Source organism: Heptranchias perlo, unplaced genomic scaffold (assembly GCF_035084215.1).
Source record: "Heptranchias perlo isolate sHepPer1 unplaced genomic scaffold, sHepPer1.hap1 HAP1_SCAFFOLD_889, whole genome shotgun sequence".
NCBI lineage: Eukaryota > Metazoa > Chordata > Chondrichthyes > Hexanchiformes > Hexanchidae > Heptranchias > Heptranchias perlo.
The window spans coordinates 48,165-73,993 of record NW_027139928.1 but is presented as its reverse complement, the minus strand read 5'-3'; the positions used below and the strand labels follow the sequence as shown (position 1 = coordinate 73,993).

Genomic DNA, 25,829 nt, shown 5'->3' with positions numbered 1-25,829 from the left:
CGGGTGCGCCCTCCCCTGACCTTTGACCTTACCTACGGAGGGCGCTGATGGCTGCGTGTTCCTGCTCGTTCTCTGCTTGAGTGGTTCCAAGATGTTGCCAGGCCTGAAGGGTAAACGTAGGTACTGCATAAAACCGACTGTGCCTGACCCTCCAAATCCACAGCCCTTCCCTCTGGGAGCGCCGCGCTGTCGGAGGGGCGGGGCGGGGCTGAGGGAGCGCCGCGCTGTCGGAGGGGCGGTCCTTTGGACGGGACGTTAAACCGAGGGCCCCCGTCTGCCCCTCTCAGGTGGGTGTGAAAGATCCCACGGCCCACTGTTGGAAGAAGAGCAGGGGGGGCGGCGGGGGGGAAGTTCTCCCCGATGTCCTGGGGCCCCGATATTTATCCCTCCACCAACATCTCGAAAAACAAGAACGGGTGGTCTGGTCGTTTATCAGCTCGGCTGTGTGTGGGATCTTGCTGTGCACAAATTCGCTGCCGAGTTTCGCCAACATTGCAAAAAGCGACCACACCTCAGCAAGATTGACCGCCCTGAGGTGGTGAAAGCCACGATAGAAATGTCTCTCCCTCCCTCCCTCCCTCCCCCCTCCCCTCACCTCCATGTGATGGCTTTCCTGCTGCACCGCAGCCTCGAAGAGCAGAACGGCGTTGGGGAGGTCTCCCTCTTGCAGTCTCCGCAGCCCCTCCTCGTAGGCCTGAGGGTGGTTCCTCATCGGGTTCTCCTCCTCAAACTTGTAACCCTGAGCGGGGGAGTCAGAGCGGAAGGAAAGCAATGAAAATGGGCGAATGGGATTTTGGGCCCGTTCACTTCGGGGGGGCCTTCGGAACAGGAGGAGGCCCATTCGGCCCCTCGAGCCTGTTACCATAGGAACAGGAGGAGGCCCATTCAGCCCCCTCGAGCCTGTTACCATAGGAACAGGAGGAGGGCCATTTAGCCCCTCGAGCCTGTTACCATAGGAACAGGAGGCCATTTAGCCCCTCGAGCCTGTTACCATAGGTACAGGAGGCCATTCAGCCCCTCGAGCCTGTTACCATAGGTACAGGAGGAGGCCATTCAGCCCCCTCAAGCCTGTTACCATAGGAACATGAGTCGGCCATTCAGCCCCTCGAGCCTGTTACCATAGGGACACGAGTCGGCCATTCAGCCCCTCGAGCCTGTTACCATAGGGACACGAGTCGGCCATTCAGCCCCTCGAGCCTGTTACCATAGGGACACGAGTCGGCCATTCAGCCCCTCGAGCCTGTTACCATAGGGACACGAGTCGGCCATTCAGCCCCTCGAGCCTGTTACCATAGGAACAGAAGGAGGCCCATTCAGCCCCTCGAGCCTGTTACCATAGGAACAGAAGGCCATTCAGCCCCCTCGAGCCTGTTACCACAGAAACAGTAGGAGGCCATATAGCCCCTCGAGCCTGTTACCATAGGAACAGAAGGCCATTCAGCCCCCTCGAGCCTGCTCCGTCATTCAATTAAATCATGTCTGATCTGTATCTCAACTCCATCTACCCACCTTGGTTCCATATCCCTTCATACCCTCTCCCAACAAAAATCGATCAATCTCAGTTTTGACATTTTCAATCGGCCCCCGGCCTCAACAGCTTTTTTGGGGGAAGAGAGTTCCAGATTCCCACTCCCCTTTGTGTGGAGAAATGCTTCCTGACATCGCCCCTGAAAGGCCGAGCTCTGATTTTAAGGTTCTGCACCCCCTCCCTTGTTCTGGGCTCCCCCCGTACCAGAGGAAATAGTTTCTCTCTATCCACCCCATCAAATTATTAAACCCCTCGATTAGATCACCCCTTAATCTTCGACACTCGAGGGAATACAAGCCTGGTCTGTGCAACCTGTCCTCGTAATATACACAGCCCATTCCCCAATACTGACCCATTACTGATATGGGAAGGAGTCATCCTGTGAATATCCTCTCTCCAACACTCAGTACCGATTAACGCTCCAATATACACAGCCCATTCCCCAATACCGACCCATTACTGATATGGGAGGGATTTATCCTGTGAATATTCTCTGTGGTTCGGCCACAGCTGGAGTACTGTGTGCAGTTCTGGTCGCCGCACTACAGGAAGGATGTGATCGCTTTGGAGAGGGTGCAGAGGAGATTCACCAGGATGTTACCAGGGCTGGAGCGCTTCAGCTACGAAGAGAGACTGGGAAGATTGGGTTTGTTTTCCTTGGAGCAGAGGAGGCTGAGGGGGGGACATGATTGAGGTGTACAAAATTATGAGGGGCACAGATAGGATGGATACTAAGGAGCTTTTTCCCTTCGTTGAGGGTTCTATAACAAGGGGGCATAGATTCAAGGTAAAAGGCGGGAGGTTTAGAGGGGATTTGAGAAAGAACTTTTTCACCCAGAGGGTGGTTGGAGTCTGGAACTCACTGCCTGAAAGGGTTGTGGAGGCAGGAACCCTCACAACATTCAAGAAGCATTTGGATGAGCACTTGAAATGCCATAGCATACAAGGCTACGGACCAAATGCTGGAATATGGGATTAGAGTAGACAGGGCTTGATGGCCGGCGCGGACACGATGGGCCGAAGGGCCTCTATCCGTGCTGTATGACTCTATGACTCTCTATGACTCTATACACAGCCCATTCCCCAATACTGACCCATTACTGATATGGGAAGGAGTCATCCTGTGAATATTCCCTCTCTCTAACACTCAGTGCCTATTTAAGTGGGAGGCCTTCCACTTTAGTCCTGAGATTGATAGATCAGGGAATTTTCTGAATGGCGAGAAGCCGAGAGGTGCAGAAATCACTCGGAACTCGTGGGACAGGGACACAAAAATATTTTAAAAGGCGAACGGGGTGTTCGCCTTCATCCTAAGGGGGCTGTGAAATACAAAGGGCGAGGTGTTGGGAGGATGTGTGCATTTGACTTTGTACTTGTCTTTTCACTGGGAAGGAGGCAGAAGAGCTAACGTAGGATTTACAGTTAAAAAGGTTAGTATGCAGGTACAGCAAGTGATTGGGAAGGCAAATGGGACGGTCATTTATTGCAAGGGGAATGGAATATAAAAGTCGAGATGTTTTGCTACAGTTGTACAGGGCATTGGAGAGACCACATCTGGAATACTGTGCGCAGTTTTGGTCTCCTTATTTAAGAAAGGACATAACTACTTTAGAGGCAGTTTCACTTGACTGATTCCTGGGATGAGGGGGGTTATCTTATGAGGAAAGGTTGGACAAGTCGGGCCTGTGTTCGCTGGAGTTTCGAAGAATGAGAGGTGATCTTATTGAAACAGATAAGATCCTGAGGGGACGAGAAGGGGCAGATGCTGAGAGGATGTTTCCCCTTGTGGGAGAGACCAGAACTAGGGGCCAGAGTTTAAAAATAAGGGGTCTCCCATTTAAGACGGAGATGAGGAGAAATGTTTTCTCTCAGAGGGTCGTGAGTCTGTGGAACTCCCTTCCCCAGAGAGCGGTGGAGGCAGGGCTATTGAATATTTTTAAGGCTGAGTTAGAGAGATTCCTGATTAACGAGGGAGTCAAAGATTATAGGAGGTAGATGGGAAAGGAGGGTCGAGGTCACAATCAGGTCAGCCATGATCTTATCAAATGGCAGAGCAGGCTCGAGGGGCCGAATGGCCGACTCCTGGCTCTTAATTCGTACGTTCGTAACGACACGAGGAGATCAGAAAATGCTGTAAACACTCAACGGGTCAGGCAGCATCTGTGGGGAGAGAAACAGAGTCAGACTAAAGGGTACAATTCGAAAGGGAGTGCAGGAGCAGAGAGATCTGGGGGTGCATGTGCACAGGTCATTGAAGGTGGCAGGGCAGGTTGAGAAAGCGGTTAAAAAAGCATACGGGATCCTGGGCTTTATAAATAGAGGCATAGAGTACAAAAGCAAGGAAGTCATGACGAACCTTTATAAAACGCTGGTTCGGCCACAACTGGAGTATTGTGTCCAGTTCTGGGCACCGCACTTTAGGAAAGATGTGAAGGCCTTAAGAGAGGATGCAGAGGAGATTTACTAGAATGATTCCAGGGATGCGGGACTTTAGTGACGTGGATAGACTGGAGAAGCTGGGGTTGTTCTCCTCGGAACAGAGACGGCTGCGAGGAGATTTGATCGCGGTGTTCAAAATCACGGAGGGTCCAGATGGAGAGAGACTGCTCCCATCGGCGGAAGGGTCGTGAACCAGAGGGACACGGATTTAAGGTGATTGGCAAAAGAACCAAAGGCGACATGAGGAGATACTTTTTTTTTTAACACGGTGAGTGGTGAGGATCTGGAACGCACTGCCCGAGGGAGCGGTGGAGGCAGACTCGATCATGGTCTCCAAAAGGGAACTGGACAAGGACTTGAAGCTGGATTGCTCTTGCACAGAGCCGGCACGGACTCGACGGGCCGAACGGCCTCCTTCTGTGCTGCAGCCTTTCTATGATTCTATTAACGCGTCAGGTCGATGACCTTCCGACAGAACTGGAAGGAGTTAGCGATTTAACGGTTTATAAGCAAGAAGAAAGCCAGGCAACGGGGGAGGGAGGGAGGGAGGGAGGGAGCGAAGCGAGTGGAGGAAAGGGGAGAGGTCGAGATAGGGTGGAGCAGTGGTTATGATCTCAAGTTCTTAAAATCAACGCTACATAGAATGTACAGCACAGAAACAGGCCATTCGGCCCAACTGGTCGATGCTGGCGTTTATGCTCCACACGAGCCTCCTCCCTCCCCTCCTCCGTCTCCCCCTCTCCTTCGATCCCTTTCTCCCTCATGTGTTTATCCAGCTTCCCCCCTTAAATCCATCTACACTATTCCCCTCGACTACTCCTCGAGGGAGCGAGTTCCACATTCCCACCGCTCTCTGGGGAAAGAAGTTTCTCCTGAATTCCCCGATTGGATTTATTAGTGACTCTCTTATATTTATGGCCCCCCCCTAGTTCTGGTCTCTCCCCCACAAGTGGAAACATCTTCTCTACGTCTACCCTATCGAACCCCTTTCATAATCTTAAAGACCTCCATCAGGTCACCCCTCAGTCTTCTCTTTTCCAGAGAAAAGAGCCCCAGTCTGTTCAGACTTTCCTGACAGTTATAAACCTCTCAGTTCTGGTACATCCTTGTGAATCTTTGATGCACCTTCTCCAGTGCCTCGATAACCCTTTTATAATATGGAGACCAGAACTGTGCACAGTGCTCCAAGTGTGGTCTAACCAAGGTATATCGAGACCAGAACTGTGCACAGTGCTCCAAGTGTGGTCTAACCAAGGTATATGGAGACCAGAACTGTGCACAGTGCTCCAAGTGTGGTCTAACTCAGGTATATGGAGACCAGAACTGTGCACAGTGCTCCAAGTGTGGTCCAACCAAGGTATATGGAGACCAGAACTGTGCACAGTGCTCCAAGTGTGGTCTAACCAAGGTATATCGAGACCAGAACTGTGCACAGTGCTCCAAGTGTGGTCTAACCAAGGTATATCGAGACCAGAACTGTGCAAAGTGCTCCAAGTGTGGTCTAACCAAGGTATATGGAGACCAGAACTGTGCACAGTGCCCCAAGTGTGATCTAACCAAGGTATATGGAGACCAGAACTGTGCACAGTGCTCCAAGTGTGGTCTAACCAAGGTATATCAAGACCAGAACTGTGCACAGTGCTCCAAGTGTGGTCTAACCAAGGTATATGGAGACCAGAACTGTGCACAGTGCTCCGAGTGTGGTCTAACCAAGGTATATGGAGACCAGAACTGTGCACAGTGCTCCAAGTGTGGTCTAACCCAGGTATATGGAGACCAGAACTGTGCACAGTGCTCCAAGTGTGGTCTAACCAAGGTTCTATACAAGTTTAACATAACTTCTCTGCTTTTGAATTCTATCCCTCTGGAAATGAACCCCAGTGCTCGATTTGCCTCTTTTATGGCCTTGTTGACCTGCGTCGCTACTTTTAGTGATGTGTGTATCTGCACCCCTCGATCCCTCTGCTCCTCTGCCCTGTTTAGACTCTTACTTTCCCAAGGAGCACGTGGCCTCCTTATCCCCCCCCCCCCCACTAAAATGTACCACCTCACACTGATTTGTCATCTCAAAAATTTGCAGGGCTACGGGGGGAAATGGGACGAACTGGACTGCTCTTACAAAAAGCCAGCACAGGCTCGATGGGCCGCATGGCCTCCCTTCTGCGTTGCAACTATTCTATATTGGTATTCATTTGCCAATTACACCCCCATTCTGCAAGTTTATTAAAGTCTTCCTGTATTTTGTCGCAGTCCTCCTCGGTAATAACTGCACCCACCCCCACTCCCGCCCCCCCCAATTTGGTGTCGTCCGCAAATTTTGAAATTGTACTTCTGATCCCCGAGTCCAAATCATTGATGTAAATGGTGAACAACGGTGGTCCCAGCACCGATCCCTGTGGAACACCACTTCCCACCTATTGCCCGTCTGAGAAGCTGCCCTCAATCCCGACTCTCTGTTTTCTGATTTGTAGCCAGCTTGCTATCCAGTCTGCGACCTGTCCCCTGACTCCACGTGCTCTGACCTTAGTCGTGAGTCTACGGTGCGGTACCTTATCGAAGGCCTTTTGAAAATCTAAATATATTACATCTACTACATTACCCTGGTCGGCCCTCTCTGTTACTTCCTTAAAGAATTCAATAAGGTTGGTCGAGCATGAGCTTCCCTTTTGAAATCCGTGCTGACTATTCTTCATTGTATGTTCAGTTTCTGGATGATTCTCTATTATAGCTTTGAGTAAGGATTCCATTACCTATCACCGACGTTAAGCTAATTGGTTTTTAGACAATGGAACAGGATGTTGTGCATTCGACGTTTTTCTGACCATCGGCCTGAAGCGTGAGCTCTGCTCCTCTCTCTACCGATGCTGAGCGTTGCCAGCATTTTCTGCTTTTATTGCCTTGAAACTAGGGACATGCAGCAAATGGAGTTGAGGTGCAGATCAGACACCATCTGATTGAATGGCGGAGCAGGCCCGAGGGGCTGAATGGCCTCCCCCTGCTCCTATGTTTCAGGATCGAACAGGGTGGGGAGGTTCACCACGGCGAGAGGCACAGAAACACAACAGCAACTTGCATTTATATCGCGCCTTTAACGTAGTAAAACGTCCCAAGGTGCTTCACAGGAGCGATTATCAAACAAAATTTGATTCCCGAGCCACATAAGGAGATATTAGGACAGGTGACCAAAAGCTGGGTCAAAGAGGGAGGTTTTAAGGAGAGTCTTAAAGGGGGAGAGAGAGGGAGAGAGTCGGAGAGGTTTAGGGAGGGAATTCCAGAGCTTAGGGCCGAGGCAGCTGAAGGCACGGCCGCCAATGGTGGAGCGATGGGAATCGGGGGATGAGCAAGAGGCCAGAATTGGAGGGGCGCAGAGATCTCGGAGGGTTGTAGGGGCTGGAGGAGGTTACAGAGATAGGGAGGGGGGGCGAGGGCCATGCAGAGATCTCGGAGGGTTGTAGGAGCTGGAGGAGGTTACAGAGATAGGGAGGGGGGGGGCGAGGGCCATGCAGAGATCTTGAAGGGTTTGTAGGGGGCTGGAGGAGGTTACAGAGATAGGGAGGGGGCGTGGGCCATGCGGAGATCTCGGAGGGTTTGTAGGGGGCTGGAGGAGGTTACAGAGATAGGGAGGGGGGCGAGGGCCATGCAGAGATCTCGGAGGGTTTGTAGGGGGCTGGAGGAGGTTACAGAGATAGGGAGGGGGGCGAGGGCCATGCAGAGATCTCAGAGGGTTTGTAGGGGGCTGGAGGAGGTTACAGAGATAGGGAGGGAGGGCGAGGGCCATGCAGAGATCTCGGAGGGTTGCAGGGGCTGGAGGAGGTTACAGAGATAGGGAGGGGGGGCGAGGGCCATGGAGAGATTTGAAAACAAAGATGGAGAATTTTAAAATCGAGGCGTTCCCGGACCAGGAGCCAGTGTAGGTCCAGTGAGCGCAGGGGGTGATGGGTGAACGGGACTCGGTGCGAGTTAGGATACGGGGGCAGCAGGGAGTTTCAGATGAGCTGATGGTTACTGAGGGGTGGAAGGTGGGAGGCCGCCCAGGAGAGCGTCAGAATAGTTGAGTCTGGAGGTGACAAAGGGCACGGGCGAGGGTTTCAGCAGCAGATGAGCTGAGGCAGGAGGCGGAGACAGGCGGCGTTACAGAGGTGCGAGTAGGCAGACTTAGCTGCAGGGACCAATCATCTCAGCCCCAGGGCATTGCTGCAGGAGTTCCTCAGGGCAGTGTCCGAGGCCCAACCATCTTCAGCTGCTTCATCAATGACCTTCCCTCCATCAGAAGGTCAGAAATGGGGATGTTCGCTGATGACTGCACAGTGTTCAGTTCCATTCGCAACCCCTCAGATAATGAAGCAGTCCGAGCCCGCATGCAGCAAGACCTGGACAACATCCAGGCTTGGGCTGATAAGTGGCAAGTAACATTCGCGCCAGATAAGTGCCAGGCAATGACCATCTCCAACAAGAGAGAGTCTAACCACCTCCCCTTGACATTCAACGGCATTGCCATCGCCGAATCCCCCACCATCAACATCCTGGGGGCCACCATTGACCAGAAACTGAACTGGACCAGCCATATAAATACTGTGGCTACGAGAGCAGGTCAGAGGCTGGGCATTCTGCGGCGAGTGACTCACCTCCTGACTCCCCAAAGCCTTTCCACCATCTACAAGGCACAAGTCAGGAGTGTGATGGAATACTCTCCACTTGCCTGGATGAGTGCAGCTCCAACAACACTCAAGAAGCTCGACACCATCCAGGACAAAGCAGCCCGCTTGATTGGCACCCCATCCACCACCCTAAACATTCACTCCCTTCACCACCGGCGCACTGTGGCTGCAGTGTGTACCATCCACAGGATGCACTGCAGCAACTCGCCAAGGCTTCTTCGACAGCACCTCCCAAACCCGCAACCTCTACCACCTAGAAGGACCAGAGCAGCAGGCACATGGGGACAACCCCCACCTGCACGTTCCCCTCCGAGTCACACACCATCCCAACTTGGAAATATATCGGCCGTTCCTTCATCGTCGCTGGGTCAAAATCCTGGAACTCCCTTCCTAACAGCACTGTGGGAGAACCTTCACCACACGGACTGCAGCGGTTCAAGAAGGCGGCTCACCACCACCTTCCCAAGGGGCAATTAGGGATGGGCAATAAATGCCGGCCTCGCCAGCATCTCACGGACGAATGAAAAAAAAAAAGGGAGCTCACCCACCTTATCGTAGGAGGACGCCAGGACTTGGTCGAACTCGGACAGCCAGGGGTGGGTCTCTGCGTCTCGCTGCGCCATCTCCTCCCATTCCGCCTGCAGCTTATCCCAGAAATCCACGTCGGACTGTCGACAGAGGGAATGCGTTCAGCGTTCGCCCCGCAACGGAACATTCCACCCTCTCCCAGCCCCCACCCCCCCACCCCCGGCCCGCCGGGACCCCGCGCCAGCGTTGCCAGGATATACGAGCGTGGGAGGCCCAAGCACGGTGCCCACGGGCCGGGGATGGAGCCTGGGCCTTTCCTGCTCCACGCGACGGGCACCAACCCCAGGAGTAGGGGGGGGTGGGCGCTGTCAGGGGAGAGGCAGCCCAGTGAGGCGGGGGGGGGGGGGGTGGGGAGAGTGACTCACCTCGACCGCAGCCTTCACGTGCTGATACTCTGCGTCTGGAGAGAGGTGCTGGCCCGCAGAGAATTCATCCACCCAGGCGTCCGACTTCTGTCCCGGGGTCTGCGGGAGGGGAGCAAAAGGCAGTGGAGAACACGAGGAACAAGCAGAGGGAAGCAGTTCGGTCCCGCCACTGAGGACCCACTCACGGATCCCAGCCCGGGGCCCCGACGCCCAGTCCCAGTCCCAGTCCCCCCCACCGCCGCCCGTTCCCCAGGATCAGCCCACTCCGCACAGGCCCGGGAGGGGGACGAGCGCTGCGGCCCAGCGTCCGCGGGGCAGGCGGGGGCTGTGCCTACCTGCTGCTGCTCCTGGGCTAACTCGGCTGCCCACCGCTCGGCCTGCACCCGCGCGTCCCCCGGCCCGGAGACCAGGGACACCTTGTTGTCGTCGTCGATCGTCACCTCCCCCTTGCCGATCTGACGGATGAACTTCATGAACTGGGTGGGGGGGGGGTGGGGGGGCGGACGGGAGCCAAACCAGGAAAAAAAAAACACAGAAGAGCAATGAGAGACGGTCAGTCAGAACCACCGGCAGGAAAGGCCCAGGCACCAGCCCGGGCCTGCTGCTGAGTGAGGCCCGATCGCACCTGGTGTGTGGGGCACGTAACGCAGGGAGGGCCCAGTTTTCACGTTTCAGCTGGCGCTCCCTCGGGACCGACCCTCCCACAGAGCGGCGCTCCCTCAGCACCGACCCTCCGACAGTGCGGGGCTCCCTCAGTACCGACCCTCCGACAGTGCGGCGCTCCCTCAGCACCGACCCTCCGACAGTGCGGCGCTCCCTCAGTACCGACCCTCCGACAGTGCGGCGCTCCCTCAGTACCGACCCTCCCACAGTGCGGCGCTCCCTCAGTACCGACCCTCCCACAGAGCGGCGCTCCCTCAGCACCGACCCTCCGACGGTGCGGCGCTCCCTCAGTACCGACCCTCCGACAGTGCGGCGCTCCCTCAGTACCGACCCTCCGACAGTGCGGCGGTCCCTCAGTACCGACCCTCCGACAGTGCGGCGCTCCCTCAGGACCGACCCTCCGACAGTGCGGCGGTCCCTCAGTACCGACCCTCCGACAGTGCGGCGCTCCCTCAGCACCGACCCTCCGACAGTACGGCCCTCCCTCAGCACCGACCCTCCGACAGTGCGGCCCTCCCTCAGTACCGACCCTCCGACAGTGCGGCGCTCCCTCAGTACCGACCCTCCGACAGTTCGGCGCTCCCTCAGTACAGACCCTCCGACAGTGCGGCGCTCCCTCAGTACCGACCCTCCGACAGTGCGGCGCTCCCTCAGTACAGACCCTCCGACAGTGCGGCGCTCCCTCAGTACCGACCCTCCGACAGTGCGGCGCTCCCTCGGTGCCGACCCTCCGACAGTGCGGCGCTCCCTCGGTACCGACCCTCCGACAGTGCGGCGCTCCCTCGGTACCGACCCTCCGACAGTGCGGTGCTCCCTCAGTACCGACCCTCCGACAGTGCGGCGCTCCCTCGGTACCGACCCTCCGACAGTGCGGTGCTCCCTCAGTACCGACCCTCCGACAGTGCGGGGCTCCCTCAGTACCGACCCTCCGACAGTGCGGCGCTCCCTCAGTACTGACCCTCCGACAGTGCGGCGCTCCCTCGGTACCGACCCTCCGACAGTGCGGGGCTCCCTCAGTACCGACCCTCCGACAGTGCGGGGCTCCCTCAGTACCGACCCTCCGACAGTGCGGCGCTCCCTCAGTACTGACCCTCCGACAGTGCGGCGCTCCCTCAGTACAGACCCTCCGACAGTGCGGCGCTCCCTCAGTACAGACCCTCCGACAGTGCGGCGCTCCCTCAGTACCGACCCTCCGACAGTGCGGCGCTCCCTCAGTACTGACCCTCCGACAGTGCGGCGCTCCCTCAGTACTGACCCTCCCACAGTGCGGGGCTCCCTCAGTACTGACCCTCCGACGGTGCGGGGCTCCCTCAGTACCGACCCTCCGACAGTGCGGCGCTCCCTCAGTACCGACCCTCCGACAGTGCAGCACTCCCTCAGTACCGACCCTCCGACAGCGCGCCGCTCCCTCAGTACAGACCCTCCGACAGCGCGGCGCTCCCTCAGTACCGACCCTCCGACAGCGCGGCGCTCCCTCAGTACCGACCCTCCGACAGCGCGGCGCTCCCTCAGTACCGACCCTCCGACAGTGCGGCGCTCCCTCAGTACCGACCCTCCGACAGTGCGGCGCTCCCTCAGCACCGACCCTCCGACAGTGCGGCGCTCCCTCAGTACCGACCCTCCGACAGTGCGGCGCTCCCTCAGTACCGACCCTCCGACGGTGCGGCGCTCCCTCAGTACCGACCCTCCGACAGTGCGGCGCTCCCTCAGTACTGACCCTCCGACAGTGCGGCGCTCCCTCAGTACGGACCCTCCGACAGTGCGGCGCTCCCTCAGTACCGACCCTCCGACAGTGCGGCGCTCCCTCAGCACCGACCCTCCGACAGTGCGGCGCTCCCTCAGTACCGACCCTCCGACAGTGCGGCGCTCCCTCAGTACCGACCCTCCGACAGTGCGGCGCTCCCTCAGTACCGACCCTCCCACAGTGCGGCGCTCCCTCAGTACCGACCCTCCGACAGTGCGGCGCTCCCTCGGTACTGACCCTCCGACAGTGCGGCGCTCCCTCGGTACTGACCCTCCGACAGTGCGGCGCTCCCTCAGTACTGACCCTCCGACAGTGCGGCGCTCCCTCAGTATCGACCCTCCGACAGTGCGGCACTCCCTCAGTACCGACCCTCCGACAGTGCGGCGCTCCCTCAGTACCGACCCTCCGACAGTGCGGCGCTCCCTCAGTACCGACCCTCCGACAGGGCAGCGCTCCCTCAGTACCGACCCTCCGACAGTGCGGCACTCCCTCAGTACCGACCCCCCGACAGTGCGGCGCTCCCTCAGTACCGACCCTCCGACAGTGCGGCACTCCCTCAGTACCGACCCCCCGACAGTGCGGCGCTCCCTCAGTACCGACCCTCCGACAGTGCGGCGCTCCCTCAGTACCGACCCTCCGACAGTGCGGCGCTCCCTCAGTACCGACCCTCCGACAGTGCGGCGCTCCCTCAGTACTGACCCTCCGACAGTGCGGCGCTCCCTCAGTACCGACCCTCCGACAGTGCGGGGCTCCCTCAGTACTGACCCTCCGACAGTGCGGCGCTCCCTCAGTACTGACCCTCCGACAGTGCGGCGCTCCCTCAGTACCGACCCTCCGACAGTGCGGGGCTCCCTCAGTACTGACCCTCCGACAGTGCGGCGCTCCCTCAGTACTGACCCTCCGACAGTGCGGCGCTCCCTCAGTACTGACCCTCCGACGGTGCGGCGCTCCCTCAGTACCGACCCTCCCACAGTGCGGCGCTCCCTCAGTACCGACCCTCCCACAGTGCGGGGCTCCCTCAGTACCGACCCTCCGACAGTGAGCCACGGCTGACTGAGGGAAGGAATTGGGGGGGGGGGTGGGGTGTGGGTGATTTCGGGACGGGGGCACAGCGCAAATGGGATGAGGTTTCCTGATCGTGTGGAGCGCAAAGCCCAGCAGGGACTCGATGGGCCAAAGGGACTGTGCCCTCACGGAAGCTTCCTCCCCCACGGGCCTCCCAACACTTGCTTACCTCGGAGCCTTCCAGCTTTGGGTCATCGACTTTCTGCAGGAACTCGCTGGCAGCTCGTCTCAGCTCATCGTCAGGACGATACTCCTGCACCCTGAGAGGGGAGAAGGAAAGGCAGATCCCTGGTCAGTCCTGCTCACTCACCACGGCCCGCGGGAGTGAGGGCAGAGTCAGCTCAGAGAGCCCGGACGATACAGAGCTCCCTCGACATTACCCTGACCGTGTACCCCCGCTTTATACCCAGTGTCAGCATCGAACGCTCCCGGGACAGGTACAATATAGAGCTCACTCCACACTACAATACAGAGCTCCCTCCACACTACAATACAGAGCTCCCTCTACACTACAATACAGAGCTCCCTCCACACTACAATACAGAGCTCCCTCTACACTACAATACAGAGCTCCCTCTACACTACAATACAGAGCTCCCTCTACACTACAATAGAGAGCTCCCTCTACACTACAATACAGAGCTCCCTCCACACTACAATACAGAGCTCCCTCCACACTACAATACAGAGCTCCCTCCACACTACAATACAGAGCTCCCTCCACACTACAATACAGAGCTCCCTCTACACTACAACACAGAGCTCCCTCCACACTACAATACAGAGCTCCCTCCACACTACAATACAGAGCTCCCTCCACACCACAATACAGAGCTCCCTCTACACTACAATACAGAGCTCCCTCCACACTACAATACAGAGCTCCCTCCACACCACAATACAGAGCTCCCTCTACACTACAATACAGAGCTCCCTCTGCACTACAATCCAGAGCTCCCTCTACACTACAATACAGAGCTCCCTCTACACTACAATACAGAGCTCCCTCTACACTACAATACAGAGCTCCCTCCACGCTACAATACAGAGCTCCCTCTACGCTACAATACAGAGCTCCCTCCACGCTACAATACAGAGCTCCCTCCACACTACAATACAGAGCTCCCTCGACACCACAATACAGAGCTCCCTCTACACTACAATACAGAGCTCCCTCCGCGCTACAATACAGAGCTCCCTCTACACCACAATACAGAGCTCCCTCCACACTACAATACAGAGCTCCCTCCACACTACAATACAGAGCTCCCTCCACACTACAATACAGAGCTCCCTCCACACTACAATACAGAGCTCCCTCCAAACTACAATACAGAGCTCCCTCCACACTACAATACAGAGCTCCCTCCACACTACAATACAGAGCTCCCTCTACACTACAATACAGAGCTCCCTCTACACTACAATACAGAGCTCCCTCCACACTACAATACAGAGCTCCCTCCACACTACAACACAGAGCTCCCTCCACACTACAATACAGAGCTCCCTCCACACTACAATACAGAGCTCCCTCTACACTACAATACAGAGCTCCCTCCACACTACAATACAGAGCTCCCTCCACCCCACAATACAGAGCTCCCTCCACCCCACAATACAGAGCTCCCTCTACACCACAATACAGAGCTCCCTCTACACTACAATACAGAGCTCCCTCCACACTACAATACAGAGCTCCCTCCACACTACAATACAGAGCTCCCTCTACACTACAATACAGAGCTCCCTCCACACTACAATACAGAGCTCCCTCTACACTACAATACAGAGCTCCCTCCACACTACAATACAGAGCTCCCTCTACACTACAATACAGAGCTCCCTCCACACTACAATACAGAGCTCCCTCCACACAATACAGAGCTCCCTCCACACAATACAGAGCTCCCTCCACACTACAATACAGAGCTCCCTCTACACTACAATACAGAGCTCCCTCCGCACTACAATACAGAGCTCCCTCCGCACTACAATACAGAGCTCCCTCCGCACTACAATACAGAGCTCCCTCCACACTACAATACAGAGCTCCCTCCACACTACAATACAGAGCTCCCTCCACACTACAATACAGAGCTCCCTCCACACTACAATACAGAGCTCCCTCCGCACTACAATACAGAGCTCCCTCTGCACTACAATACAGAGCTCCCTCTACACTACAATACAGAGCTCCCTCCACACTACAATACAGAGCTCCCTCCACACTACAATACAGAGCTCCCTCCACACTACAATACAGAGCTCCCTCCACACTACAATACAGAGCTCCCTCTACACCACAATACAGAGCTCCCTCCACACTACAATACAGAGCTCCCTCTACACCACAATACAGAGCTCCCTCTACACCACAATACAGAGCTCCCTCTACACTACAATACAGAGCTCCCTCTACACTACAATACAGAGCTCCCTCTACACTACAATACAGAGCTCCCTCCACACCACAATACAGAGCTCCCTCTACATTACCCTGACCATGTACCCCCACTTTATACCCAGTATCAGCATCGAGCGCTCCCAGGGCAGGTACAATACGGAGCTCCCCCTGCATTACCTCCGTTACTCCCCCCTGCCCACTCCGTACCATTCCTCTTCCTGACTCTGCTCCAGCTCGGTTTCTCCCAGCCACAGTTTCTCCTCCGTCTGTTCCAGGTACTCCTGGGCCCACTTGGCGGGGCAGGTAATGGCGGGGTCTGGGGGGAGGGGAAGGGTCAGAGATCAAACACCATTGACAGGCAAACACACAAACAGGGCTGGAATCACCATCAGGACCTTGCTCACAATGTCCAGGGGTTCCTGTCTCCAGCCGGCGACCCCCGACCCGTGTCGCCCGGGGCCGGCGACCCCCGACCCGCGTCTCCCGGGGTCGGCGACCCCCCCGTACCCTCAATGCCCGGGGCCAGTGACCCCTCGTACCCATAATACCTGGGGCCACTGACCCCTCGTACCCACAATACCCGGGGGGGCCAGTGACCCCTCGTACCCACAATACCAGGGGGGGCCAGTGACCCCTCGTACCCACAATACCCGGGGCCAGCGACCCCTCATACCCACAATACCCGGGGGGCCACTGACCCCTCGTACCCACAATACCCGGGGCTAGCGACCCCCCCGTATCCACAATACCCGGGGCCGGCGGCCCCCGTACCCACAATACCCGGGGTCAGCGACCCCTCGTACCCACAATACCCGGGGTCAGCGACCCCCGTACCCACAATACCCGGGGGGCCACTGACCCCTCGTACCCACAATACCCGGGGCCAGCGACCCCTCGTACCCACAATACCCGGGGCCGGCGACCCCTCGTACCCACAATACCCGGGGCCGGTGACCCCTCGTACCCACAATACCCGGGGCCGGCGACCCCTCGTACCCACAATACCCGGGGCCAGCGACCCCCCGTACCCACAATACCCGGGGCCAGCGACCCCTCGTACCCACAATACCCGGGGGGCCACTGACCCCTCGTACCCACAATACCCGGGGCCAGCGACCCCCGTACCCACAATACCCGGGGCCAGCGACCCCTCGTACCCACAATACCCGGGGCCGGCGACCCCCGTACCCACAATACCCGGGGCCAGCGACCCTCGTACCCACAATATCCGGGGCCGGCGACCCCCGTACCCACAATACCCGGGGCCGGCGACCCCCGTACCCACAATACCCGGGGCCAGCGACCCCTCGTACCCACAATACCCGGGGCCAGCGACCCCTCGTACCCACAATACCCGGGGTCAGCGACCCCCCGTACCCACAATACCCGGGGCCGGCGACCCCCGTACCCACAATACCCGGGGCCAGCGACCCCTCGTACCCACAATACCCGGGGTCAGCGACCCCCCCCCCCCGACCCCCGGACCCACAATGCCAAACAGCCCGTCCCCCGTACCGGTCACCTCTGCGATGAACTCCTTCGACCAATCGGCTTCGCTCTGGGCCTGCGACGTGTCCACGGTCGGCTCGGTGGCCAGGAATTCCTGGGCCCAGGTTCCCGACATCGCCAGGTCGGCCACCCCTGGAGCTGGTGGGGGGGGGGGGATGGAAAATACCAGAGGTCAGGGCCCCGGTCAGGGGAGGACACGCGCAGGCCCCATCCCTGGCCAGCGCCGAGTTACATCAAAACTACGGCACAGAAACAGGCCATTCGGCCCAACGGTGTTTCTGCTCCACACGAGCCTCCTCCTTCCCCTACTCCGTCTCACCCTATCCTTCTATCCCTTTCTCCCTCATGTGTTTATCCAGCTTCCCCCTTGAATCCATCTCCACTATTCGCCTCGACTACTCCTCGAGGGAGCGAGTTCCACATTCTCACCGCTCTCTGGGGAAAGAAGTTTCTCCTGAATTCCCCGATTGGATTTATTAGTGACTCTCTTATATTTATGGCCCCCCCCCCCCCCTAGTTCTGGTCTCTCCCCCACAAGTGGAAACATCTTCTCTACGTCTACCCCATCGAACCCTTTCATAATCTTAAAGACCTCCATCAGGTCACCCCTCAGTCTTCTCTTTTCCAGAGAAAAGAGCCCCAGTCTGTTCAGTCTTTCCTGACAGGTATAACCTCTCTCAGTTCTGGTACATCCTTGTGAATCTTTTTTGTGCCTTCTCCAGTGCCTCGATATCCTTTTTATAATATGGAGACCAGAACTGTGCACAGAGCTCCAAGTGTGGTCTAACCAAGGTATATGGAGACCAGAACTGTACACAGTGCTCCAAGTGTGGTCTAACCAAGGTATATGGAGACCAGAACTGTACACAGTGCTCCAAGTGTGGTCTAACCAAGGTACATGGAGACTAGAACTGAGCACAGTGCTCCAAGTGTGGTCTAACCAAGGTATATGGAGACCAGAACCGTGCACAGTGCTCCAAGTGTGGTCTAAACAAGGTATATGGAGACCAGAACTGTGCACAGAGCTCCAAGTGTGGTCTAACCAAGGTATATGGAGACCAGAACTGAGCACAGTGCTCCAAGTGTGGTCTAACCAAGGTATATGGAGACCAGAACTGTGCACAGTGCTCCAAGTGTGGTCTAACCAAGGTACATGGAGACCAGAACTGTGCACAGTGCTCCAAGTGTGGTCCAACCAAGGTATATGGAGACCAGAACTGTGCACAGTGCTCCGAGTGTGGTCTAACCAAGGTATATAGAGACCAGAACTGTGCACAGTGCTCCAAGTGTGGTCCAACCAAGGTATATGGAGACCAGAACTGTGCACGGTGCTCCAAGTTTGGTCTAACCAAGGTTCTACACAAGTTTAACATAACTTCTCTGCTTTTCAATTCTATCCCTCTGGAAATGAACCCTAGAGCTTGATTTGTCTTTTTTATGGCCTTGTTAACCTGCGTCACTACTTTTAGTGATGTATCCGCACCCCTCCATCCCTCTGCCCTGTTTAGACTCTTATTATCCAAGCAGTATGTGGCCTCATTCCTCCTGCCAACACGTACCACCTCCCACTTATCTATATTGAAATTCATTTGCCAATTACACGCCCATTCTGCAAGTTTATTAAAGCCTTCCTGTATTTTGTCGCAGTCCTCCTCGGGATTAACTACACCCTCCCGCCCCCCAAATTTGGTGTCGTCCGCAAAGTTTGAGATTGTCCTTCCGATTCCCGAGTCCAAATCGTTGATGTAAATGGTGAACAACGGTGGTCCCAGCACCCATCCCTGTGGAACACCTTGTGCCCGTCTGAGTCGCTACCCTCAACCCCGACTCTCTGTTTTCTGTTTTGTAGCCAGCTTGCTATCCATCCTGCTACCTGTCCCCTGACTCCACATGCTCTGACCTTAGTCATGAGTCTACTGAGCGGTACCTCATCGAAGGCCTTTTGAAAATCTAAATATATTACATCTACTACATTACCCTGGTCGACCCTCTCTGCTACTTCTTTAAAGAATTCAATAAGGTTGGCCGAGCATGACCTACCCTTTTGAAATCCGTGCTGACTATTCTTGGTTATATCTTCGGTTTCTAGGTGTTTTTCTATCAAGTTGGCCCCTGCTCTACCCTCCGATCTTACCTCTCTGCGGTCCATGCCGCAGACTTGAGTTCTCCATCTCCTGCATCTCCGCCAGCAGGTCGTCCATCTTGAACGTGTGAGGGGCGCGGGACAGCTGTGGGGCATTCTGCTCGGTCAGGAACTCCGAGACCAACTGCAAGGACATCAGAACGTGAGAGATGGGAGCAGGAGGAGGCCGCTCGGCCCCTGCTCCGCCATTCGATCAGATCATGGCTGATCTTCGACCTCAACTCCATTTTCCTGCCCGATCCCCATATCCCTCGATTCCCCTAGAGTCCAAAAATCTACCGATCTCAGCCTTGAATATACTCAACGACTGAGCATCCACAGCCCTCTGGGGCAGAGAATTCCAAAGATTCACCACCCTCTGAGTGAAGAAATTCCTCCTCATCTCAGTCTAGGATGGCCGACCCCTTATCCCGAGACTCTGACCCCTGGTTCTAGACTCTCCAGCCAGGGGGGAAACAGCCTCTCAGCATCTACCCCGTCGAGCCCTGTAAGAATTTTATATGTTTCGATGAGATCACCTCTCATTCTTCTAAACTCGAGTGAATACAGGCCGAGTCGACCCAATCTCTCCTCATACGACAGTCCTGCCATCCCAGGGATCAGTCTGGTGAACCTTCGTTGCACTCCCTCCATGGCAAGGACATCCTTCCTCAGATAAGGAGACCAAAACTGCACACAATACTCCAGGTGTGGTCTCACCAAGGCCCTGTATAACTGCAGTAAGACATCCCTGCTCCTGTACTCAAATCCTCTTGCAATGAAGGCCAACATACCATTCGCCTTCCTAACTGCTTGCTTTCAGTGACTGGTGGACAAGGACACCCAGGTCCCTTTGTACATCAACATTCCCCAATCTATCGCCATTTAAAAAAACACTCTGCCTTTCTGTTTTTCCTTCCGAAGTGGATAACCTCACATTTATCCACATTATACTGCATCTGCCATGTTCTTGCCCACTCACTCAACTTGTCTAAATCGCCTTGAAGCCTCTTTGCATCCATAGGAGACTCTGACCCCCTCGTTCTAGACTCTCCAGCCAGGGGGAAACAACCTCTCAGCGTCTACCCTGTCGAGCCCCCCTCAGAATCTTCAATGTTTCAATGAGATCACCTCTCGTTCTTCTGAACTCCAGAGAGTATGGGCCCATTCTACTCAACCTCTCCTCATAGGACAACCCTCCTCATCCCAGGGATCAATCTGGTGAACCTTCGTTGCACTGCCTCGAAGGCAAGTCTATCCTTCCTTAGATAAGGAGACCAAAACTGGACACAGTACTCCAGGTGAGGGTCTCACCAATGCCCTGTACAATTGTAGTAAGACCTCCTTACTCTTGTACTCCAATCCCCTTGCAATAAAGGCCAACATACCATTTGCCTTCCTAATTGGTTGCTGTACCTGCAGATTAACAACAATAGTGTCTCATCATTAAAGAATATTCTGCTTTTATATTCTACCAACCAATGTGAAAAACCTCACCTTTCCCCACATTATGTTCCATCTGGAACGTGTGAGGGGCGCGGAGGAGGGGAGGAGAGACAGGGGGGTAGGGAGGAGGGGGGGGGGGGGGGGAGGAGAGACAGGGGGGGTAGGGGAGGAGGGGGGGGGAGGAGAGACAGGGGGGTAGGGGAGGAGGGAGGGGAGGAGAGACAGGGGGGTAGGGGAGGAGGGGGGGGGGAGGGAGAGACAGGGGGGTAGGGGAGGAGGGGGGGGAGGAGAGACAGGGGGGGTAGGGGAGGAGGGGGGGAGGAGAGACAGGGGGGTAGGGGAGGAGGGGGGGAGGAGAGACAGGGGGGTAGGGGAGGAGAGGGGGGGGAGGAGAGACAGGGGGTAGGGGAGGAGGGGGGGAGGGAGAGACAGGGGGGTAGGGGAGGAGAGACAGGGGGGTAGGGGAGGAGGGAGGGGAGGAGAGACAGGGGGGTAGGGGAGGAGGGGGGGGAGGAGAGACAGGGGGGGTAGGGGAGGAGGGGGGGAGGAGAGACAGGGGGGTAGGGAGGAGGGGGGGAGGAGAGACAGGGGGGTGGGGGCGAGGAGGAGGGGGTGGAGAGACAGGGGGATAGGGAGGAGGGGGGGGAGGAGGGGGGGGGGAGGAGAGCAGGGGGGTAGGGGAGGAGGGGGGGGGAGGAGGGGGGGGAGAGACAGGGGGGTAGGGGAGGAGGGGGGGGGGAGGAGAGACAGTGGGGGTAGGGGGAGGAGGGGGGTAGGGGAGGGGGGGAGGAGGGGGGGGGGGAGGAGGGGGGGGGGGGGAGGAGGTGGGGGGGAGGAGGGGGGGGGGGGGGAGGGAGAGACAGGGGGGTGGGAGAGAATGAAGGGACCGGGACTGGGATACAGACGGACACTGTGACGGGGTCCTGCTCACCTGCTCCTCTGTGGTGGATCCCAGTGGTTTGGAGACCTGAAAGAAATGAAGGACATGTCATTGGAGAAACATTTTGTAACTGGGGGGGGGGGGGGGCGGGCGAGGGCGGGCGGGGCGAGGGAGGGCGGGCGAGGGAGGGCGGGCGAGGGCGGGTCGGGCGAGGGAGGGCGGGCGTGAGGGCGGGCGAGGAGGGCGGGCGAGGGAGGGCGGGCGAGGGAGGGCGGGCGAGGAGGGCGGGCGAGGGAGGGCGGGCGAGGGAGGGGCGGGCGAGGGAGGGCGGCGAGGGAGGGCGGGCGAGGGAGGGCGGGCGAGGGAGGGCGGGCGAGGGAGGGCGGGCGAGGGAGGGCGGGCGAGGGGAGGGCGGGGCGAGGGAGGGCGGGCGAGGGAGGGCGGGCGAGGGAGGGCGGGCGAGGGAGGGCGGCGAGGGAGGGCGGGCGAGGGAGGGCGGGCGAGGAGGGCGGGAGAGGGAGGGGCGGGCGAGGGAGGGCGGGCGAGGGAGGGCGGGGCGAGGGAGGGCGGGCGAGGGAGGGCGGGGCGAGGGAGGGCGGGGCGAGGGAGGGCGGGCGAGGGAGGGCGGGCGAGGGAGGGCGGGCGAGGGGAGGGCGGGCGAGGGAGGGCGGGCGAGGGAGGGCGGGCGAGGGGGCGGGGGCGAGGGAGGGCGGGCGAGGGAGGGCGGGCGAGGGAGGGCGGGCGAGGGAGGGCGGGCGAGGGAGGGCGGGCGAGGGAGGGCGGGCGAGGGAGGGGCGGGGCGAGGGAGGGCGGGCGAGGGAGGGCGGGCGAGGGAGGGCGGGCGAGGGAGGGCGGGCGAGGGAGGGCGGGCGGGCGAGGGCGGGCGGGCGAGGGAGGGCTGGCGAGGGCGGGCTGGCGAGGGGCGAGGGAGGGAGGGCGGGCGAGGGAGGCGAGGGAGGGAGGGCGGGGGAGGGAGGGCGGGGGAGGGCGGGCGGGGAGGGCGGGCGGGGGAGGGCGGCGGGAGGCGGGCGGGGAGGGCGGGCGGGGGAGGGCGGGCGAGGGAGGGCGGGCGAGGGAGGGCGGGCGAGGGAGGGCGGGCGAGGGAGGGCGGGCGAGGGAGGGCGGGCGAGGGAGGGCGGGCGAGGGAGGGCGGGCGAGGGAGGGTGCGGGCGAGGGAGGGCGGGCGAGGGAGGGCGGGCGAGGGAGGGCGGGCGAGGGAGGGCGGGCGAGGGAGGGCGGGCGAGGGAGGGCGGGCGAGGGAGGGCGGGCGAGGGAGGAGCGGGCGAGGAGGGCGGGCGAGGGAGGGCGGGCGAGGGAGGGCGGGCGAGGGAGGGAGGGCGAGGAGGGCGGGCGAGGGAGGGCGGGCGAGGGAGGGCGGGCGAGGGAGGGCGGGGGAGGGGCGGGCGAGGGAGGGCGAGGGAGGGCGGAGGGAGGGCGGGCGAGGAGGCGGGCGAGGGAGGGCGGGCGAGGGAGGGCGGGGCGAGGGAGGGCGGGCGAGGGAGGGCGGGGCGAGGGAGGGCGGGCGAGGGAGGGCGGGCGAGGGAGGGCGGGCGAGGGAGGGCGGGCGAGGAGGGGCGGGCGAGGGAGGGCGGGCGAGGGAAGGGCGGGCGAGGGAGGGCGGGCGAGGGAGGGCGGGGGCGAGGGAGGGCGGGCGGGCGAGGGAGGGCGGGCGAGGGAGGGCGGGCGAGGGAGGGCGGGCGAGGGAGGGCGGGCGAGGGAGGGCGGGGGCGAGTGGAGGGCGGGGCGAGGGAGGGCGGGCGAGGGAGGGCGGGCGAGGGAGGGCGGGCGAGGGAGGGCGGGCGAGGGAGGGCGGGCGAGGGAGGGCGGGCGAGGGAGGGCGGGCGAGGGAGGGCGGGCGAGGGGAGGGCGGGCGAGGGAGGGCGGGCGAGGGAGGGCGGGCGAGGGAGGGCGGGCGAGGGAGGGAGGGCGAGGGAGGGAGGGCGAGGGAGGGAGGGAGGCGGGCGAGGGCGAGGGAGGGAGGGCGGGCGAGGGCGAGGGAGGGAGGGGAGGGCGGGCGGGGGAGGGAGGGCGGGCGGGGGAGGGGGGGGCGAGGGAGGGCGGGCAAGGGCGAGGGAGGCGGGGCAAGGGCGAGGGAGGGCGGGCAAGGGTGAGGGAGGGAGGGCGGCGAGGACGGAGAGGGCGGGCGAGGACGGGCGGGGGCGAGGGCGAGGCGGGCGAGGGAGGGCGGGCGAGGGAGGGAGGGCGGGCGAGGGGAGGGCGGGGCGAGGGAGGGAGGGCGGGCGAGGGAGGGAGGGCGGGGAGGGAGGGAGGGCGGGCGAGGGGAGGGCGGGCGAGGGAGGGTGGGCGGGCGAGGGAGGGAGGGAGGGCGAGGGAGGTTGGGGCGGGCTGAGGGCGAGGGGGGGAGGGGGAGGCCGAGCGAGGGGGGGAGGCCGAGCGAGGGGGGAGGGGGGAGGGCGGGAGAAGAGTGAGGGAGGGGGATCTTTGTGTCATGGTGGAATGCAGCACAGGTCGCCATTTGGCCCGTCCTGCCTGTGCGAGGCTCTTCGATAGAGCTGTCCAATTGGTCCCACTCCCCCTTGCTCTTTTCCCCGTAGCCCTGTAAATTTTTCCTTCAAGTATTTCTCCAAATTCCCTTTTGAAAGTTATTATTGAATCTGCTCCCACCGCCCTTTCAGGCAGCGAATTCCAGATCAGAACAACTCGCTGCGTAAAACGAATCTCCTCATCTCCCCCCCCCGCTCTGGTTCTTTGGGTAATTATCTTAAATCTGTGTCCTCTGGTTACCGACCCCTCCTGCCCACAGTTTCTCCTGATTTCCTCTCTCAAAACCCTTCATGGTTTTAAACCCCTCTATTAAAGTCTCCCCTGAACCTTCTCTGCTCTGAGGAGAACAATCCCAGCTTCTCCAGTCTCTCCGCATCAACTGAAGACCCTCATCCCTGGAACCATCTCCTCCCCACCCTCTCCCGAGGGTCCTTCACATCCTTCCTGAATGTGCAGTGCCCAGAATTGGACACAATGCCTCCAGCTGGGCCGAACCAGTGTTTTGTAAAGGGTTTAGTATCACCTCCTTGCTTTTGTACTCTACGCCTCTATTAATAAAGTCCCAGGATCTCCCTGAATGCTTTATTAACGCCTTCTCAACCTGTCCTGCCACCTTCAAGATTTGTGTACACGCACCCCCAGGTCTCTCTGTTCCTGCACCCCCTTTAAAAATTGTACCCTTTAGTTTATATTGCCTCTCCTCGTTCTTCCTACCAAAATAAATCACATCTCACTTCTCTGCGTTAAGTTTAATCTGCCATGCGTCCTGCCTCTTTTTCCCCAGTCTGTCTCTGTCCTCCTGAAGTCTGGGAGTGTTTGACGGGACAGTGTGGAGGGAGCTTTACTCTGCACCTCCTGCAGCGCCCCCCACTGGTGGGAGGCCCCTCACTGCAGCGTGACTGTTTACATAGGAAAATCCTTAAAGGGGGGGGGGGGGGGGTGGTGGTTGTTGGGATTTACTGTTTACTACATTTCCAGATTGCGTGCACACTTTGAAATTATCCCCTCCATACCCAAGTCCAGAAGAGCAGTGGTCGCAATACTGATGCACCACTGTATACGTATCTCACCTCGGCCGCACCCAGGGCCCCCGGGGGCCAGGACCACGGTGTGATCCCCTCCTGCCGCAGTCCCTTGTCGCGGGTGAAATGGGCCGTACAGCTTCATCAGGGGGTTCGCCCCCCCGCACTCCCGTCTCCACCAAGTCACGCATCGCCATGGCGACAGCTGGGGGAAAGAGGAAAGAGAGATTGGGTTTAATAAACAAAAAATACACCTGATCCTGGGAGTGTATGACGGGACAGTGTAGAGGGAGCTTTACTCTGTATCTAACCCCTGTACCTGCCCTGGGAGTGTTTTGACGGGACAGTGTAGAGGGAGCTTTACTCTGTATCTAACCCTGTACTGCCCCTGGAGTGTTTGACGGGACAGTGTAGAGGGAGCTTTACTCTGTATCTAACCCTGTACCTGCCCTGGGAGTGTTTGACGGGACAGTGTAGAGGGAGCTTTACTCTGTATCTAACCCTGTACCTGCCCCTGGGAGTGTTTGACGGGACAGTGTAGAGGGAGCTTTACTCTGTATCTAACCCTGTAACTGCCCTGGGGAGTGTTTGATGGGACAGTGTAGAGGGGAGCTTTACTCTGTATCTAACGCCTGTACCTGCCCTGGGAGTGTTTGATGGGACAGTGTAGAGGAGCTTTACTCTGTATCTAACCCTGTACCTGCCCTGGGAGTGTTTGATTGGGACAGTGTAGAGGGAACTTTACTCTGTATCTAACCCTGTACCTGACCCCTGGGAGTGTTTTGACGGGACAGTGTAGAGGGAGCTTTACTCTGTATCTCACCCTGTACCTGCCCTGGGAGTGTTTGACGGGACAGTGTAGAGGGAGCTTTACTCTGTATCTAACCC

General features: G+C 58.8%; 1 protein-coding gene across 1 annotated transcript; it reads right to left on the bottom strand.

Moving 5' to 3' along the window:
* Positions 1–25,138, bottom strand: LOC137319792 (peroxisomal targeting signal 1 receptor-like). The gene is given in 13 exon segments (XM_067981724.1): positions 1–103; positions 596–739; positions 9,174–9,293; positions 9,579–9,677; positions 9,914–10,054; positions 13,220–13,310; positions 15,665–15,773; positions 16,973–17,104; positions 19,101–19,233; positions 21,466–21,501; positions 24,990–25,076; positions 25,078–25,110; positions 25,112–25,138. Coding segments are annotated over 13 exon segments (1,227 nt in total). The 3' UTR covers positions 1–28.
* Positions 25,139–25,829: the final 691 nt, after the last annotated feature.